Source organism: Moschus berezovskii, chromosome 11 (genome assembly GCF_049115385.1).
Source record: "Moschus berezovskii isolate FMDL1 chromosome 11, NW_MosBer_1.0, whole genome shotgun sequence".
Taxonomy (NCBI): domain Eukaryota; kingdom Metazoa; phylum Chordata; class Mammalia; order Artiodactyla; family Moschidae; genus Moschus; species Moschus berezovskii.
This window is the reverse complement of record NC_142470.1, coordinates 33648520-33668086: the sequence shown is the minus strand read 5'-3', so window position 1 is coordinate 33668086 and position 19567 is coordinate 33648520. Positions and strand designations below refer to the sequence as shown.

Below are 19567 nucleotides of genomic sequence, written 5' to 3'. Positions count from 1 at the left end.
TCTCCTTCAACAAAATCCTCTTTCTGCATTCAGGGCCCTTCCACTTTGTGGATCTGTACGGGGCACAGAAAATAGTGGACCGGCTCCGGAAGTACGAGGCTGCCTATGGAAAACAGTTCACCCCATGTCAGCTGCTTGTGGACCATGCCAACAACCCTAAAAAGAAGTTCTACCAATGAGCAGGCCCTGTCACCTGCCCACTCACCCACTGACGCCAACCATGGCAGCACTGCTTCTCAACGGAGTGGCATCTAGATTTATCAGAGTGACCAGAAGAAAGACAAACTCTGGCACTGGGTATGTGCCTTGATTAAAGTGCCTTTAGCTAGGACATCCCTCGCTCCCAGCTAGGTCTGGCTGTGATATAGTTTGTACTTCCTGTTGGAAGGTGGAACACTCTGTGTGCACCAGTTTATAAGCCCCGAGGCCTAGGGTAGCAGTGTTTCTGGAGCCATCCTTGTTGCCTGCTCCTCCCGAGAGGCCAGTGGTGGTCACTGGTGGCCAGTGGTGGTGAGGGCAAATTTGCACTCAGCCAGATACTTAACAATAAAAATCAAACTCTTCATCAGTCTGACTGCCCATTGCCTTCTTTTCTGTCATTGCCCTTCTGGTGTAACCCTCTTTGCTTCAAAGAGTGAGCTGGAATAAAGCCCTGTGCTCTGGGGTAGGAATGAGTTGGGAGCTTGGAGCAGCACCTTAAGAGAGAAATTGGGGTGATGGAGAATGGCCTTCGATCCCTGGGTCTGGAAGATCTCCTGGAGGGAGGGCATAGCAACGCACTCCAGTATTCTTGCCTGGAGAATCATCAGGAACAGAGGAGCCTGGTGGGCTACAATCCATAGGGTCGCAAAGAGTTGGGCACAGCTGAAGTGACTTAGCATGCATGCACGCACATGTAAAGGCTTTGGCTGGGCCTCTGCTTCCAGCAGGGAAGAGTCCTGGCTAAACCAAGCAGTAGGAGAAGTATGGAGGGCCAGCGTGTAAGAGAGACTCCTTTTCCCAAACTGCATATCCTCGGTGGACAGTTTTACCCAGTTCTTTTCTTGGTATAACTCATTCATGTGTGTGCTCAGAATGTTTATGGAACGTTGGTATTAGGCAGTCGTTCAGTTGCTAAGTCGTGTTCGACTCTTTGTGACCCCACGGACTGCAGCATGCCAGGCCTCCCTGTCCCTGTCTCCTGGAGTCTGCCCAAGTTCATGTCCTCTGAATCGGTGATACTATCCAACCCTCTCATCCTCTGCATTAGGCAGAGGAGGTAACACTTTCCTGGTCAGTGCATCCTGCACATCTCAGCTGCCCCAGAGCACAGAAGGTGGACAGTGCCCAAACAGTGATCACAGGCAGTTGCGTGACCCACCACCGCCTGCACTCTACTGACACCTCCACTCTTCCCGCCCCCTGCCCTCTGGTGGAATAAGTTCCTGCACTTGTATTCTGTCAGAAACAGTGCCCAGTCCAGGTAAACAGCTCTGGGGCTCCTCTCTGGCAGAAGGATCCACTGAATGTGCAGAATCGTAATTCAGGTGCCATCACACTGCACCATCCTGACTTTGAGGTGTCACCGATCCCTCCTACCGCTGCTTCAGCTGTGAGCACTTCAGTATCCCCTCCTGGTCCCAGTTCTGCTGTGGGAACCAGCAAGTGGGGAGCTCAGCCCCAGCTCTACTCAACACTCAACAGTTGGCTGCTAGGAAGCCAGACTCTTAACACCAAGGCATCTCTGAGTTGGAGTTTTCAGGTGACCCACAGAAGATAAAGAGCTGATCCTCTACACCAAGGCCAATAACAGGCTTCCAGGGGTGGGGGCGGCGGTGTCGGGGCAGGGGTCTGAGCAGCCTCAAGGCAGGCGTTTGGACAAGACAGGAAATTAAACGTGGGTAGGAGCATGGGGCTCTAAAGTATGATCTTTCCACCCAGCAGCCCTAACTGTACTGTGCTTAGTTGCTCAGTTGTGTCCAACTCTGCGACCCCATGGACTGTAGCCTGCCAGGCTCCTCTGTCGATGGGATTTCCCAGGCAAGAATACTGGAGTGGATCCATTTCCTTCTCCAGGGGATCTTTCGAACCCAGGTCTCCCGCATTGTAGGCGGATTCTTTACCATCTGAGCCACCAGGGAAACTCAATACCAGAGTATCGGTAGCCTATCCCTTCTCCAGGAGGAGATCCAACCAGTCCATTCTAAAGGAGATCAATCCTGGATGTTCATTGGAGGGACTGATGCTGAAGCTGAAACTGCAATACTTTGGCCACCTCATGCGGCAAGTTGACTCACTGGAAAAGACACTGATGCTGGGGAAGGTTGGGGGCGGGAGGAGAAGGGGACGACAGAGAATGAGATGGCTGGATGGCATCACTGACTCTGTGGACATGAGTTTGAGTGTACTCCGGGAGTTGGTGAGGGACAGGGAGGCCTGGCGTGCTGTGATTCATGGGGTTGCGGAGAGTCGGACACGACTGAGCAACTGAACTGAACTGAACTGAACTGATCCCTTCTCCAGGGGATCTTCCAGACCCAGGAATTGAAACAGAGTCTCCTGCATTGCGGGCAGATTTTTTACCAGCTGAGCTACCAGGGAATCCCCAGCAGCCCTAGGGAGGTGTGTTGAATTATGCTGAAACATTAATGGGAATTGAAGGTTCTTATAGTTTTGGGACAGGTGAAGGGTTTTCAGAAAGGAATGAGGGCCGCTCTATCAGCTGCCTCTGAGGAACAAGTGGGCCATGTGCATAACCATTTCCAAGGTCCTCCCCTGCCCAAGGGCACAGACATCATGCCAGTCGGTCCCCACGGCCCTCTGAAAAAACACAGTTCCACTCGCACTACTCTTCAGTGGTCTAGCATTTATTTCACTAGCCCTCGAGGACTCACTAAGTGGTCGGCAAGGAAACCCAACGTCTCAGCATCCCAGTCTCTGCTCTACTTTGACTCCCCTCCGTGCTGAGACAGCCTGCTCAGGGCATGAGCACTGGCACGGCTTCTCTACTCTTAAGATAGAAAAACAGAGGAAATAAATTATCTAGATAAGGCAGACGAGAAGGCTGATACCCCTGGGCCTGACACTAGGAGAATTAGTGTGCTTCTGGTAAGTGAGACAGACGAGCTCGGGGGATGGGTGGTTGGACACGACAGCCAAGCTGCTCTGGCTGCTGGCAGATGGCCATGCTCAGGACTCGGCACAAAGACCCGCCCAGACGCAGGTGAACAAGCGCAGGAGGGCTCAGCTCCAGGAGGATAAAAGTAGGTTTTCCCAAGCCACCTGCGCCAGCGACAGAAAACCAGGGGACACCAGGTGTGTGCAGGGGTCAAGGGACGAGGCAGGAGACCAGTGGGAGTGACTGAAGGCCACCCACGTCAAGAATCAGGGTGCAGCTGCCCTTAGAATCACCTGCCCTTTCACAGAAACAGTCGTCATGGACTGGACCCAACAGGCAGGAGGGCTAGATGCAGCGAGATCAGGGCAGAGGCCAGAGCGCTGGAAACATGGGGGAGCAACTGCCTCCCTCACCAGGCAAGTGGGTCAAGGGCAGGGCTGTGGCCTTCCAAAGGCATCACCCGAGAACCAGAGCCCACAGGTGGAGCTCTGCGGCACGGTGGCTCAGGCTTGTACACGATACACCTGTGTTCGGGGCCAGGGACCCAGCACATGGTGGAGCCAGGGGGGATGGGGAGGAAGGAGGGCATCCCAGAGATACAGAAATTGGCTCCCCCGACTCTGAGGCAGCTTGGAGCAGAGTCCACAGAGGACAGTGGGCACTTGGGGAATCTGTGCTTCAACGGTGGGCCGTTGTCTTCCTTCGTCTCCGGCCTGCACCTTCAATCTGTGGACTGAGTGCAGCTGTCAGGGGAGCTCCACAGCAGGATAGAGGGAGCTGTTAGGTCACCACAAAAGTCAGCTTCCGGCTGCCCCGTGGGAATCACAGCCCTGGACGCTCTGTTCGCTGGTGCCTTCAGCCCCTCCCCCAGGTACTCTGCACACTCAGAGGCAAAAGGCATGCAGGGGTCTGGCCCAGAGGACCCCGTTTCCCAGCAGGCCTCCCCTGGATTCACTCTCCATGACTGCTGAGCAGCCGCAGTCCTAGCAGAGATTCTCCCTGCCGCAGGCCCTGCCTCGGGGAGGGCTGGCCCCCTGCAGACCCAGGGCTGGCCCCCTCAGGGGACTTCCAGGCCAAAATTCCAGTCAGACGGCCCCAAGCTGGAAGGTCAGATCTTGGGCCGCCAGCCTTTGATGAACTGCATGATCTTCTTGACCTGCAGCTTGGTCAGGCGGAAGTCATCTGCCAGGATGTCCTCACTGAGCTGCACGAAGATGCTGCCATCAATGCGCTCTCGGGCAAAGAAGCTAACCACGTCCTCTGAGAGCCCGATGAAACGCAGACTTCGGGAGACCTCCTCCAGGGAGAGTGCAGAGAGGTCAGCGGGGGGCTGCCAGGAGGCGGCTTCTCGGCCTCCCCAGGCCGTGGCCCCATCCCGGGGACTGGCAGGAGGCCCTTCGAGGCGCCCCTGGGTGAGAAGGAGTCGCGCTCCACCAGCCTCAGGGCCCTGCGGAGCCACCGGTGACAGTGGGGTGGGGCCCTGCCGCAACACCAAGCCTTCAGGCTCAAAGGCCTTGGGGGGTCCAAGTGGCGAGAGACTGGGCCCAGGTGCCCCCACGGCTCTGGGCTCCTGACAGCGCAGCAGCTCAGGCTCTGGAGAACTGCCCCGGCCCAGCTCGAAGGGGTCAAAGGGCTCCAGGGAGGGTTCCTGCCACTCAGAGGAGGAGGAGGAGGAGGTGGGACAGGAGGCTGCGGAAGCTGCTGAGTAGGCCTGGCCTGGAGAGCCCAGGCCTGGGGAGTAAGCGGGGCTGGAGGTAGCCAGGGGACCTGAGGGAGCTGCAGGCCCGGAAGAGGAGGCCGCTGAAGGGCCCGTGGGGTAGGCAGGCCCGGAAAAGGGGTTAAGAGCTCCAAACGGAGCAAAGCGTTTCTGGGGGTGGGAGGGCTTGAATGGAGGTGGGCAGCCGTGGTAGGTCTTGGCGGGGGTGTCGGCGCCCAGGAGGGAGGCAGCTCGACCACTCAGGGGCTCCACAAGGGCCCGGGAGGCCTGGCTGGGCTGTGTGGTCGAGGGCAGGGGGCCTGGGGGTGGACGGCTGGAGGTCTCGCCCACCTTGCAGTCTCCCCAGGTGCAGGGGTAGCAATAGAGGGAGTAGGCGTCGGGTGATGGAGAGCCACTGCCGCTTCGGGACCCCGCTCTGCAGACAGACAGACAGACACAGACGGGTAAGCGGAGCAAGAGGGAAACGTGACAGGGACACACATGTGCCGCCACGAACCGCCATCCTGCCAGGCCACAGAGATCTCAGCCATGCTGGCCTGTCCAGCCCCCCGCCCCCAAGGCCTGAGACCCCTGAGATTGCTCGATTCTTCCTTCCGGCAACCCGCACTCCAGGAAAAACTAACTGAACTACACAGAAAATTTTCAGTGGCAAGCAGATCTCAGTTTGGAAGGAAAAGGAGCCACACTCCCATGCGGTCATCATCACTGAGGTAAGCAGCCAACTGAGGCAGGAAGCCCCAGACCCCAAGGGCCCCTCCCCCAGGTTCGGCTCAGCAATATGCACCCTCTAAACCCCGGGGTCTGCAGTCTTCCTCTTCCTCACACTGGCTCCCCTCCCCGCCCTCTCCCTGTCCCCCTCCCCTGCTTCCATCCACCTGAGGCGGCCCAGGACCCAGAGAAGGAAGGGAGGGGGCTCACCCATCCTGGAGGCCAGAGGAGTAGTAGGAGAGGCTGGAGCTGGGGGAGTGGATGGGCTGCAGCTTAGGGAAGCGTGGGGGTACTGGGGGGCTACCCGAGAGCCGGCCACTGCCACCCCGCGGGGGCACAGGAGGGGCGTTGAGCAGGCGGCACTCCTCCTTCACCTGCAAGCACAGGGCCATGATGCCACCCCCTGTCCCCAGGCAGCTGGGCAAGGGGGGTGCCTGCGACTGACCCTCTTTGCCAAAAGCCAGCCTTGCTAGTCAGCCACCCACCCCACCCCTTCTCGTCTTCTCCAGCCTGTCAGACTCATCGAGAGTCCACAACACGCACAGCTGTCTCCTGTGGCTTCAAAATGCATCACGAATGTAAGAAAAAACAGAAGCAGACAAAACAAAACAACAACAAAAAGTTAAGTAGGCATAATCCTTCCTCATGAAAAAGGAGAGAAAGAGGAAGAAAAAGGTGTAATGAGAAGGGAAGGAAAAGTATCTGCCATCTGGATCCTTTCTTATGGACTCCATGGCTCATTAATAGGTGCTGTCCATAGTCTGTGGACAAGCTCTGTTGGAAACTTTTCTGTTAAACCCAGATAAATGGGTTTCTGACCTGCAGGACTTCTCAGAGCCTTTATTATAATGGATACCCTGTGGCTTCCAAGTGAGGATGGGGAGAGCTGGGAATCACAGACTATATTTTCGAATCTTTCTTCACCCGAGACCCTTCTTTTCACCAGACAAAGGAGCCTTTGTTCTGTGGAACCTTCTGGGTAACACTGTTCTAGGCTCATCCCATACTCTATCTATGAGGCTAGGGACCTGCTGGTATCTTTGTCCCACAACTCCCACGGCCACTGTCCCTGGTACCCCTTCCTACAAAAGCGCCAGCGTCTCTTTCCTGTTTTTTTTCTCCCCCATCGCCACCTCTGGCCACCCTCTGTCGCAGACCTCGGGGGCTGGAGACCCAGATGCCAAGGCAGGGACCCAAGAGAACCTTTCCAAACCTAAACCCTGCCCCGTGGCTGGCCACCTCCCCGGAAGGCCGGGCCCACAGAACTCAGCGCCCGACCTCCCACCCTCCTTGCCTCCACCATGTCCACTCACCGCCTCGGATTTGGGAGGCACGGGAGGCGGCGCCGCCTCGGGCTCCAGGCGGGGCGGCCCGGCGGCTCCGAAGGAGATGAGGTCGGGCCCCGGGAGCGGCCGGGTCCTGCCCTCGACTAGGCCCTCGGCTGCCTGGTGGGTCCACAGCTCCTCGTAGGGGATCTCGGCGGGCGGCGCGGCGGGCTCGGGCCCGCCGGCCCAGTCGGGGATCACGTACTCCTGGTCGCTGTCGCCTGGTGGGCCGGGCCCGGGGGCACGGGCGGGCACGAGGGCGCGCGGGGGCTCGGGCAGGCAGAGGCGCGCGCGGCGCGGGCTGGCGCAGTCGTCGGCCAGCTCGGCAGGCGCCTCGCGCACGGCGGTCGAGTACTCGTCGGGGTCGAAGCGATCGCGGCAGTAGGAGGCGCTGTCGCGCACCAGGCGCTCGACTCGCGGGTCCCCGGCCAGAAGGCCCTGCGGCAACGCGAAGCGCGGCGTGTTGGTGAGCAGCAGGAAGTGCAGCGGCGCCGGTCCCTCGCGGCGCAGCGCCAGCCCCAGCACCACTGTCTTGGAGATGATGCTGACCAGCTTGTAGCAGTGGCCCTCCCGCACCGGGTGCAGGTCGTAGGGGTTGCGGGGTGGCCGGCTAGGCACCAGCACGTTCACCGGGAGCCGCACGCGCTCGATAATGGCGCGCACCGTGTGCTCGCCCTCCTGCATCTGCAGCTCCAGCGGGCTGCGCGTGCTGAAGCGGCCCTGGCACTGGAAGGGCAGACTGAGGCTCTCGTTGGTGCGGTGGTTCATGCAGATGAGGCAGGGCATCTTGCCTTTGATGGGCCTGGAGCCCCCGCTGCCACCCGCGGCCCCCGCGCCTCCCGGGCCGCCGCCACCGCCGCCGCCCACCCCAGCCAGCGCTCCCGCTCGGCCCAACTTGCGCAGCAGGGTCGTGAAGCGCGAGCGCTCCTTGGTGGTCTTGGCACACAGGATCTCCGCCTGCCCCATGAGAGTGAGCTCGTCGCCCGCGTGCAGCGTGAAGTTGTACACCTCACTGTCCTCGCTGAACTCCCCTGACACCACCTGGGGATCCCAGAAACAGAGGGAGGCCTTAGACCCAGCCGGGGGAAAGCCAGTCCCGGGACCCAGGAGGGCAACCCTCCTCTTGGGGCTTTCCCAAGATCAAGAGCACTGGACTGAGGGCATGCATGCTGTAGAGGCCACGTGGTCACGGTGGTGCAGCTTGAGTTACCTCTTAGAAACGAAATTATTTTATTTGCTGTAAGAATTGCTGTAAGGATTAAATAAACTATAAAGTAAGTGTTAATCGATCAGCCATGTCTGACTCTTTGTGACTCCATGAACTGTAACCTGCCAGACTCCTCTGTCCATGGGATTTCCCAGGCAAGAATACTGGAGTGGGTGGCCATTTCCTTCTCCAGGAATCGGACTGGGTCTCCCACATTGCAGGCAGATTCATTACCATCTGAGCCACCAGGAAAGCCCTAAATAGACTTTATGTATACTGAAATACTTTGAAAATATTTAATATACAGCAACGTTTGTATCATTTTTTACAACTGGGCAATAATAATCCTCTACCTATTCAACAAGACTACTCTGAAGAGGAATGAATTGATGGATAAGAAAAGGGTTTGTAAATAGTAAAGAGCTATCTGTACATTAAGTGGGGGACTGTTTGCACTCTATGTCTCCACAGCCACCACCCCCACCAGTAGATGCTAGGATGGTTGCCCTGAAAGAGCTCCAAGTCAAGGCATGAACCTCCACACACATACCTCCATACACACTTCCTGCTTCCCCACCTTTTGCAGGAAGTTCTTGGGCCCAGTTCCAGGAAGTTCATACACCTAGCCAAAGGCTTTCAGGGGGCTGCCAGAAATCACACTGTGACACTTCTACCTCTCAGAACCTAACGGGAACCCTCCAACCAGAGTCAGGCTTGCCCCTGAGGATAATGGAACCTGGGGGTACCATGCCCGGTGCAGAAAGGACTGACCTTGACACTGAAGGTGATGGCTTCCATCACAAAGATGCGATCAGGAAAGACGCTGGCCACTTCCTCCACGCTGCTGAAGTACCTCACTGGCTCCCGAACATCCCGGGCCTGCTCCAGGAGCTTGAACTTCCCTGCACAGGAGAGAACGCAGGCTGCTAGGGTGGGCCTGCTTGCTGGGAAGCCTAGCCTGCATCCTGAGAGGCCTCAGGGTCCCCACAGCTTTCGCCCCTCATCTCAGCCAGTCCCTCTGGAACTCAAGTGGGCAGAAGGGCAGGTTTGCACTAGTGGAAGCTGGTCAGCTGGTTCAAGACTCAGCAGGGAGGTTAGCACAGATTCCTAGCAAATAGAGCACAGCCCTTACCCAGTGGAGAGTTTGTGGGTGTGTGACAAGGCCAGCAGCTGTCTGCCTAGAGAAACCCAATGGCAAACTGGTACCCAAACACTTGAACACCAACATGGCAATGGGGATGCTGATACCTAGCTTGGTCCCAGCCCAACTCTCATTTGCTATGACCCAGACAAATCCCTTCTCCTCTCAGGGATTTTGAATCCTCATCTGAAGAAGCTGGAGCAGATGTTTGCAGGCCCTGTCTGAATCTGGCCTCCTGTGTCAGCTTTAGATTGCTAACCCACACTGATGCAATGGGCAAACCAGGGTCCAGCCCCAGGCTTTGGAGACCCAAGGAGAGCCACTCTGACTCCTGATCTGTTCCCAAACCCTGCTGTGGTCCAACATCCAGCGCCACTGTCCCAGAGGCCTCAGATCTGAGCCCAACAAGCTGCCTCCCTCTTCCCCATCTGTAGTCCAAGGCTGTGTTTCCACTGGCTCAGCAGATGCCCCCAGAAGACACAGGCTTTAAAGAATGATGCTAATCTGTAACGCTGACACCCCTCTGTGTTAACTGTCTGACCTCACTGGCCACATACCTTTTATGTGCCCACCTTGTTGTTGTTGTTTAGTTGCTAAGTCGTCCGTCCCCACCTCTTTTGCAACCCCACGGACTGTAGCCCGCCAGGCGCCTGTGTCCATGGGATTTCCCAGGCAAGAATACTGGAGTGGGTGGCCACGCCCTCCTCCAGGGGATCTGCCTGACCCAGGGATGGAATCTGTGTCTCCTGCATTAGCAAGCAGATTTTTTACCACTGAGTCACCTGGGAAGCCCCATGTGCCCACTTACATGAGCACAAAGACAGGCTGTGAACCAAGCTGGCATCTGGCCTCTTTTTAGGCCTTACACAGGAGGAAGAGAGTCTTGTATAGGCTGAGAGAAGGCAAGGTGACCCTAACTTCTGCAGTGTTTTTGGTGGTTGCTGCCTATTACATTCATGTATTCATTCCACAAGCATTTATAGAGCACCTACTGTGTGTCAGACACTAGCCTAGGCCCAATGAGGAGGGCAGATCTGGGTAAGATATGATCTGCCTTCAAGATAGCAAATCTAGATACAGTATGTGATAGCAGGGTGTGACAGGATGGCAGGATGGCTACAACAGGCTTGACAAAAGACGAGGAGACCACCAAGTTGGGGGAAATCTGCCTGGCAGTGTGGGGGGATCATAAGAATGAATTTTACAGAATGAACATTCCACACAAAAGAAACAGCATGAGTCAAGACACACGGTCACAGAAGCAAACTGCCTGCCAACATGGTGAGTGCCGGAGGGTGACGACGGGGTGAAGCAGACAACAACTGGACTATGAAAAGCTCTGAATGCCATATGGTAGGACTTTATTCCATAAGCAAGAAACCCACTGGAGTGTTCTGAGCAAAGAAAGACCGAGATCAAAGGTGAACTCTATAAAGGTAACAGGGACACTTAGGTAAATAACCCAGTAAGGAGTTCTGGAAAAGAGCAGGGGCATCAGCTGAGGGGAGAGCAAAAAACAAACAGAACTAGGGGTTCAGGTTCCAGTAGGCAGCCTCATCAGACTGCGGTGACTGCCGAGTGATGAGGGAGGAAGGGGTTCCAGCTACCAACCTGGTCAGAAATGAAGACAGCAGAGCTGTTAACCAAAACTGGGACCCTGGAAGGAACCAGTTGGGGAGTGAGAGAGTCAATTCCTATGCAGGTTGATAAGAAATCTGGGGTCTGGGGATCTCAAGGAGGAGAAAAGGACAAACTTTTTTTTCTCCCCTCTACATTCCTTAGTCTTAGTCACATAAAACGTTTTTTCCTTTAAGCCTAGAACTGATGATTACGCAACAAATAACTCAGTTTAAACTCTGTACTAAGGATTATATAACAACAATGTATCCTGCTTGAGGACAGTTTCTCCTTCCTGAAAACTTTCTGGCTAATCCTGTTATCTTAAAATGTAAATTATGGGAGTGGGACTAGTAAAATCTTTGCAGCCTTGGGACATGCTTTTGATTTATTATAATAACTAATTTTAAAAAGTACAGAACTCCCTTGCTAACACTAGCAAGGGGGCGGCACTCTCCGTCCCCCTTCTGATGTCTATGTCAGAAGCTTTCTCTGTTCCTTGTCATACTTTAATAAAACTCTGCTACACAAAACCTCTTGAGTGATCAAGCCTGGTCCCTAGTCCCAGAGCTAAATCTTCTTCGGAGATCACGAATCCGACACCGTGCACCCTAAACTATCACGAGCATGGGCCAAACTGGGGAGGCCAAATGAGGCCCTGCAGGGGGTGCTCCTAGGGCAGGCAGCTGAGCATGTGGGTGCGGGGCTTGGGGATGTGTAGTCAGAAGTAATAGAAGATCACCGGCCCACAGGAGGCAGTGTCAGCTGTGGGGCAGGCCAGATAGCTCAGGGAAGAGGAAGAAAAGAGGATTCCAACCCATCAGGGACCCCCTTCCCAGAGAAATCCCACAGTGTACTCCTAGCAGGAACACACACAGCATTGTATATACAGCATGGGGGCTGTGGTGGGTTCAAAGCCCAACCAGAACCCAGATGGAGACACCCACGTCCTAACGCAGGGTGTGCAGAGCAGAGAGCCCGGGACAGCGCCTGCCACATCAACATTTAAGAGCAGGAAAAGGGAGAACCAAGAGAGGGGGGAATGCCCAGAGAAAGCCAGAGGGAATGCACCCCATCCCTACCCCACACCCTGCTCCAACAACTCTGAGACCCTGGTGGGTAGAGGCCTCAGATGAGCCACAGCCCTAGAGGGCAGCAGGGATACCCTGGGGAGAGGACCGAGCAGGTCAGGAATCACAGGTCTGCCACCATCCAAGAGTTGCCCGCTTCCCTCACCCAGTCGCCAACCCCATATCCACACACAACCCCCACCCCCACCACCAATTCCAAGCAGCCAGGCAGGGAGAAATGCCCACTGCCCCCTGTGGGGAGAGCTGGAGCCAAGTCAGGGCTAGAGCCGGGGGAGGATGTGGCAGGGAAGATCGATGTAACCATGGTAGCCAGCACCACCCCCTCCGCCGCAGCCTGAGCCCAGCACCGGTCATCACTGCCGGGAGGAAGGAAAGAAGTCCTCTGGGGAGTGATGCTTTGGCCCCTGGAAGCCTTCTCCTCTTTCTGCAGCCCCACTGGGGGCAGCTTCCTCTCCTGCCTTCCCCCTACAAGAGACAAGAGGTCTTCCCCCTCGACCCCCGTGGCTCTAGGGACCTGCCCCACCCTGGTCTGCCCCTCCTCCCTGCCCAAGACTCCCAAAGCACATTATCGTGGTCCTGACCGTCCCTTCCAGCCTGAAGCTGGGTCTTGTTTGTCACCCCTCCCTGCCAGCACCTGACCCAGAGCAGATGCTCCTTAAAGAATGGTGGGTAAATGCACAGACTTGAGAGTCGGACAGACCTGGTGCCACCTGCCACCTGTATGGTCTTGAGCAAATTATTTAATCCCTATAGGCTTCGGTTTTCACATCGGTAAAATGGAAGCATACAACTTGGCGAGGAGTTGCTGAGGGAGTTGGGGGAGTGCCTCCCCCGGCGGTGAACCTTGGCCTGGAGACCCGGGTCTCCAGCAGCGCCCCACTACCCGTTTCGGGGCCGGGCACCGCCCTGAGCTCTCCTCCCCGCTCCTTCCCCAGCCCCACCCCGCCCACCGCGGCGGCTCTCTCGGAGGTCCGCAGCCTCCGCGCCCGCCCGCTCGCCAGCCCGAGCTATTACTAATTCATTAGGAGGAACCAGCGTCGGGTTGTGCACTCAGAGCTTCCTCGTTAACCTGCCGGCGGCCCCTCCCCCTCCTATGGGGGCTTCAGGCCTCCCTACCCCGCCACCCACCAGGCGGGGCGCGAGCAGCCCACCAGAGAGATGGGTCAGCGATGCGAAACCTCGGCTAGCAAGCTGTCACCCCATCATCACCGCCATACACAGTCGAGGGGCCATCAAAAGCGATGGGGGAAAAGAGCCAGGAGCCCCGTGGACCCACAGTTCCCTAGGAAGCTCTGGATCTCGGTTTCCCTGATTTGTTTCGGTTTTTATTGGCTGCTGCTGCTGCTGCTGCTGAGTCACTTCAGTCGTGTCCGACTCTGTGTGACCCCATAGACGGAAGCCCACCAGGCTCCCCCGTCCCTGGGATTCTCCAGGCAAGAACACTGGAGTGGGTTGCCATTTCCTTCTCCAATGTGTGAAAGTGAAAAGTGAAAGTGAAGTCGCTCAGTCGTGTCCGACCCTTAGCGACCCCACGGACTGCAGCCTACCAGGCTCCTCCATCCATGGGATTTTCTAGGCAATAGTACTGGAGTGGCTTGCCATTGCTTCTCTCTTTTATTGGCAGCGGGATCTTATTCCCCGATGAGGGATGGAACCCGCGCCCGCTGCAATGGAAGGGCAGAGTCTTAACCACTGGAGCACCAGGGAAGTCCCCCAGTCTTTGCTTTTTTTGACCTGGGACTTTTCCCTGGACCAACGCCAAATACCCAGGCTGGGAAGTTTCTAGCTTGGGCAGGCCTTCTCAGGGGCCCCTGGACTAAAACCCCAGGTCAGAAAGATACTTTGAAGAAGTAAATGGGGTGTGGGGACTACAGGAATACAACAAGTTCACAGGGTGTTGTAAAAAGCAGAAGCCCTGTAAAGGGTTTGGTCCAGTCCCACTGACTCAGGGGAGAACCAGCCTGGCCCAGACCTGTGAGGAAGGGGCTGGGAGCCTTCCCAGCTCCGAGGATTCCAATCTTTGTTGCAGGGTGAAAGTAAAAATTGCTCTGTCACGTTTGACTCTTTGCGACCCCATGGACTGTAGCCTGCCAGGCTCTTCTGTCTATGGAATTCTCCAGGCAACAATACTGGAGTAGGCTGCCATTCCCTTCTCCAGGGGATCTTCCCAAGCCAGGGATCGAAACCAGGTCTCCCACATTGCAGGCGGATTCTTCACTATCTGAGCCACCAGGGAAGCCCTGCTTGGGGGTGGGTTCCTGGGCTTGCATGGGGCATAGGGGCTGATGGCCACCAGTCTTGCACCCTTCTCATTCAGGGGACAACAACCCTGCACCCCTGATGTGGCAGCCAGCACCAGCCAAGAATCGAGATGCCTGGGTACTAGCCCTTGCTCTTCTGCTTACTAGCTGTGGGACCCTGGGCAAGCCATTTCCCTTCCTAGGCCTTCTGTTCCATCCTGTGTAAAATGAAAGGGCTTCATTTTTTAGAAGCAGAATCCTTTCTTCAAACAAAATCTTTAGGACACCAGCATCACATATAAAATAGATAAAAGTAAAAATTCATTGTTGTTGTTTAGTCACTAAGTTGTATCCAACTCTTTGCACCCCCCTGGACTATAGCCCACCAAGCTCCTCTGTCCATGGGATTTCCCAGGCAAGAATACTGGAGTGGGTTGCCATTTCCTTCTCCAGGGGATTTTCCCAACCCAGGGATCGAACTCAAGTCTCCTAGGTCTCCTGCACTGGCAGTCAGGTTCTTTACCACTGAGCCACCAGGTCTGGTCTCTAGCATAATGTTATTAAAAGTTTTTAAATTTTAACATTCACTTAAGATTCACTCAATGGGGACTTCACTGGTGGCACAGTGGTTAAGACTTCACCTTCCAATGCAGGGGGTGTGGGTTCGATTCCTGGTGGGGAACTTAGATCTCACATGTCTTGGTGCCAAAAAATCAAAACATGAAAGAGAAGCGATATTGTAACAAATTCAATAAAGACATTTTTTTTAAAAAAGTCAATCAATGAAAACAATAAATTTAACACAAACATCATAAAAGCAGTAGATGCAGCCATATAATCAGCTTGGGCATCCCTTTGTTTCTATGTCTTTGGGTTGCGCAATACTGAGAGAATCCTAGCAGGAGATATTTTCTTTAAGGGTCTGTACAGAAAGGGTTAATGAGGCAGATTGTGGTACACACCAAATGTCTCTAGTCAGGGTTTAAGTTTGACTTGTAGTGGTATGAGGGTGTGGATTTTCTTAATCATTAGTTTCAAATCTACTTTAAAATGGGAATCAAAGGTTTGCAACCAGAAACCCGGGGCTTCACAGAACAGCATGAAAACCACTGGACCCAGATTCTAACCCTAACCTTAATCACCACCACCCCCGCCCCGCCCCCCGCTCATCAGCTATGACCACGCTCATCTCTGCAGCTCTAAGGAAAAGCCAGTCACCAACATCCAGTGCCCAAGACTTCCTGCACCCCATCCCTCTGCCTACACCCCCCACTGGCTCTGTGCCATCTGTCCCTGGGCACACCTGGGTACTGCAGGGGGATGTCAATCTTGGGCCCAATGACGTAGTGGCCTTCCTCCAGAGTGTGGGCTGTCACCGTGGTCCACTGGCGGCAGGAATGAATGAGCAGGATGTCTCGCTCACTGACACCCTCGGCATACTCCCCTGGGAGGGGGCAGGAGGACAGAGCAGGGAGGACAGAAAACAGAACATTAGGAGGGGCAGAGAGAACAGACTCGGTGACCTCCTCACCGAGACACCGCCCGAGGACAGCGCCCCGTGCTCCCTGTCCAGGCCAGCAATGCTCCAGGGACAGGGGGCTGCCAGCTGTGACCTCGGGGCTGAATCAGGCCCCGTCTCTCAGGCCCCGGCTTCCGATGGGGCCTCAGCAACCAACCCAGCCTCTATCCTGTATTTATCATTTGACCGGACTGCCTGCTGTCCCAGGCCGTGTGCTGGAGCAGGGGCTCCCAGTGGATGGACGAGCCAGCCCCTGCCCTCCAGGAGCCCTCAGGCCCAGGGGGTGGGAGGTGGGGAGAGATGTGAACAGAACATATGGCCCAGTTTGAGGCACTGAATGGAGGCAGTCTGAGCTCTCACAGAAGGGGCAGCAAACTAGTTGAGGGGGCAGCAGGGAGGATGGGAGACAGTGCTGAGCAGCAGACACTTGGGCTGGACCTCAGAACCACAACTCACACCAGCAGAATTCTCAGCCCCGAGTCAACTCCTGAGCCAGGAAAGGAGGGCCTTGCTGGAGGCCCAGAGAGGGCTGAGAAGGGGTTGTCCATTGTGGAGCCCAGAGCTGTGGGTCACTCAGGTCAGGCTTAGAGGAGCTGATTCATGGCTCCCTTGGGCAGCCCCTTCCTTCTCGCCCACTGCCACAGACAGGTTCCTTCATCTAATGGATCCCAATGGAGAGGGAACCTTTGGGGTCTCAGATACCAGCTGGCCCCACCTCAGAGAAGATGCTTCTTGGCAGAGCCCTTCACCTCCCCGTTTGTGGGACATAGTGATGAAGGCCGGGGGTAGGGGGGTGGATTTAGAAGCGGAGGAGGATAGGCCTGGGGGAAGCTGCACTGGGGCAAAGGTGTTGGGAGGGGCCCGGGCCCCAGAGGCTCCAACCCCAGCAACAGTTTCCAGGAGAGCAGGAGGCTGGCCCAGCTTCCAGGAGGCCTTGGAGCCGTCTCCTGGATGCAGCTGGTGGGTAGGGTGGGGGTGGGGGACGCTCCCTCCAACACAACTTAATAAATTTCTGCCACCCAACCAAATGGGAAATGGTTTACTCTGATGGCTGGGGACTCCCTGAAGTGTGTGCATTTGATGGGTGGAGGGGAGTCGGGGGGTGGTGGGGAGATGTGTTCAGGACCTTCAGGGAGGGCCTGGCTTTCACCACGTGTGTGTGTGTATCTGGTTGGGGGTATGGGGCTTTCTCCTCAACTTCTCACCTGGGGCAGAGAAAGCTCTCCTACTCTGTAACCTCCTTCTCAGTTCAGTTCAGTTCAGTTCAGTCGCTCAGTCGTGTCCAACTCTTTGTGACCCCATGAACCTCCTTTTAGAGCTCTCTGAAGCCCCAGCCTGCCCTTCCAAGGGATGCAGGCCACAGACACAGAGGACACACTCCAACCATGGATCAAGGTCACCAACAGTGGGGTCAGCACAGCCACCTGGATCACAGCGATAGGGGCTTGTCACCCCTGCAACGCAGCTCAGTCCCACGGTCCCACTAATGCACGGGCTGAGACATACTTTTGATCACATCTTCACAACTCACAATTTTGCTAACAAAAGGGGACCACAGCCACAGCCACCCCTGTCACAGACAGACGGCTGGGCCGTTACACCCGTTGCTCACGCTTTCATTCATTCAGTCAGTCCTTCCATAATCTTTGTTAGGCAGGATGCCCTACCTCAGGGAGCCCTCGGCCCAGTAGGAGGACAATAAACTGACCATTATAAGGGGTGCACAGCAGGAGATAAGACAAGGGGGCCAGAGGTCAAGGGAGCCCAAAGGAGGCCCGCCTGTCCTCAAAAAAGACCCCCAGGAGGGGAAGATGCCAAAGAGGATGTGTGGGAAAGTGGCCAGGCACGACCTAGGACCAGCATATTCCATTCACACGCAGACACACACACAGCTTTGCTATTGACATCGGCCTCACACGCTGATGATGGGCGAGAACAAGACATTGGACTGCCAGGCACCCCTGCCCGACGGCCCAGGCATAGATGCTTCACGGAGCCCGCTCCTGGACACGCTGACTCTCGCTGTACCCACTCCGGGCCGCTGCGGGTCGGAGGAGGGGCAGCTGGCCCCAGCGGAGAGGAGAGGAGCCTGAAGCCGCGGGCCGCATTAGCATTCAGGGAAGCGAGTGTGCCAACGCGGGCCAAACCCCTATTCTTCTCGCACACAAAACCCCCGGCCTGGCTGCCAGCCCCGGCTCCCGCCCCTCCCCCAGCCAAGCGGCCCCCTTTTCCTGAAACGGTCCCCTTGCTCTGGGCAGCCTCCGGGCACCCCTCTCGGGCCCCCAAGCATCAGCAGAGCAACCTGGCCCCCCGGGGCCCCAAGGAGAAGTGGAGCAAGATGTGGGAAGGGCCGGGGGTGGGGGGTGGGGGGTTTGGGGGCGCGTCCGGAGGGAGGACTCGCTCCTTCAGGCCCAGAGGGGGCCTGCCGGTCCGCGGGGGGCGGAGGCTGCCCACCACCCCCGGGCCGCGAAAGGAGGGTGCGAGAGGAGTCCCAGGAGGGCTGGGGTGGGGGTGGTGGGCGGCGGTAGTGTGAAGACAAGAGTCCGAGGCCCAGGGATGCGGGAGGATCGAGGTGAGAGGCCAGAGACAAAGAGATGGAGGGGGGCGCGGCCCGGACGGGGATCCGAGGGCGGCGAGAGAAGGGGGTGCGCCGACGGGACGGGCTGGGTGGCTCCGCCAGGCTCCGGGTTCCAGCGGGGCCGGAGAGCTCTCTCCGGGGCCCGGCCCCAGTTTCCCGGGTTTCTGTCCCTGTGCCCGTCCGCGGGGCCCGGGAGGAGGCATCCCCTCGGTTTCTGAACCCCGGGTCTCCGGGGAGGCGCGCCGGGAACAGAGCAAGGTCCGCGCGGAGGAGCGGGAGGGCAGGGGCCGCATCCTCACGGCCCCGCTGGCACCTGCCGGGAGAGCCCCCCGCGGCCCCTCTCCCCAGCACCCCCGGTACCTGGCCCGAGGCAGGCGAGCGTGGGCAAGCGGCAGCGGCTGACGATGAGGTCCAGCGGGAAGGCGCCCATGCTCCAGCGCAGGCCGGCCAGCCCGGCCGCCAGCTTCTCCATGGCATGGGAGCCCCGGGGCCGCCGTCCCGGGGCCCCGACGACCGGTCCCGTGCGGCCCGGGCTCCCGCGCCCGCCGCCACCTCCTGGGGCCGCCGCGGCGCTCCCCGCCTGGCCGCCCGGCCCGGGGCTGCGGGCGTCACGTGGCCGGCCTCCCCGCGGGGCGCGGGCCCCCGCCACCCGCCCCTCGCCCCACCCCCGGCCTCCAAGTCCCGCCTCCCCGCCCGCCCGGTTCCCTCGCCCCCTCCCCGAGCGTCCAGGTGACAGCCCGGGACCGGCGACCCCAGGCGGGCGCCCGGGGGGTAATCGAGGACGCGCAGCGGCATCTGCAGGGTCGGCCTCCCCTTCCCCGGCCAGCGTGTTGGGATCCCCGCTTCCCCGCCACGAGTAGAGCCAGTCCGAGCCCGCTGGTGCCCCTCGGCCTCCGGGAATCGCCTCCCGTCCCGCTCCGGGTCCTGGCTTCGCTTCCTAAAGCTTCTGCCATAGTTCAACCGCTGCGATCCCAGACTCGTATCACCTCTAAGATGGTTGCTGCCTCCAACACTCGTATCACCTCCAGATTCACACATCCTGGCAAGGCCGCCTTATTAACCCCATTTTACTAGTGAGCAAACAGAGAGGTCAAGTGGCAGCTCGATTTGAAGCCCGGTTTGACTACAAGTGGCTTCCCTGATAATTCAGTTGGTAAAGAATCCACCTGCAATGCAGGAGACCCCGGTTCCATTCCTGGGTGGGGAAGATCCACTGGAGAATGGTAGGAGAAGGGATGGGATACCCACTCCAGTATTCTGGCCTGGAGAACTCCATGGACTGTTTAGTCTATGGGGTCACAGAGTCGGACAAGACTGAGCGACTTTC

At 57.4% G+C, this 19567-nt stretch overlaps 2 protein-coding genes across 2 annotated transcripts in view; one reads left to right on the top strand and one right to left on the bottom strand.

Moving 5' to 3' along the window:
- Positions 1 to 571, top strand: part of HADHA (hydroxyacyl-CoA dehydrogenase trifunctional multienzyme complex subunit alpha) — a 42580-nt gene extending 42009 nt beyond the window's left edge. The window contains exon 20 of the mRNA XM_088841236.1: positions 34 to 571. Coding sequence (XP_088697362.1) covers positions 34 to 179 — 146 coding nt within the window. The 3' untranslated portion in view covers positions 180 to 571. The remainder of the gene's footprint in view (positions 1 to 33) is intronic.
- Positions 572 to 2769: 2198 nt separating this feature from the next.
- Positions 2770 to 18805, bottom strand: GAREM2 (GRB2 associated regulator of MAPK1 subtype 2). The gene is made up of 6 exons (XM_055399346.2): positions 18601 to 18805; positions 15447 to 15587; positions 8826 to 8956; positions 6836 to 7888; positions 5733 to 5896; positions 2770 to 5229 (listed from the first exon to the last, which is right to left on the bottom strand). Exons 1-6 carry the CDS (start codon positions 18710 to 18712, stop codon positions 4206 to 4208), a joined length of 2625 nt encoding a protein of 874 aa, XP_055255321.2. The 5' UTR covers positions 18713 to 18805; the 3' UTR covers positions 2770 to 4205.
- Positions 18806 to 19567: the final 762 nt, after the last annotated feature.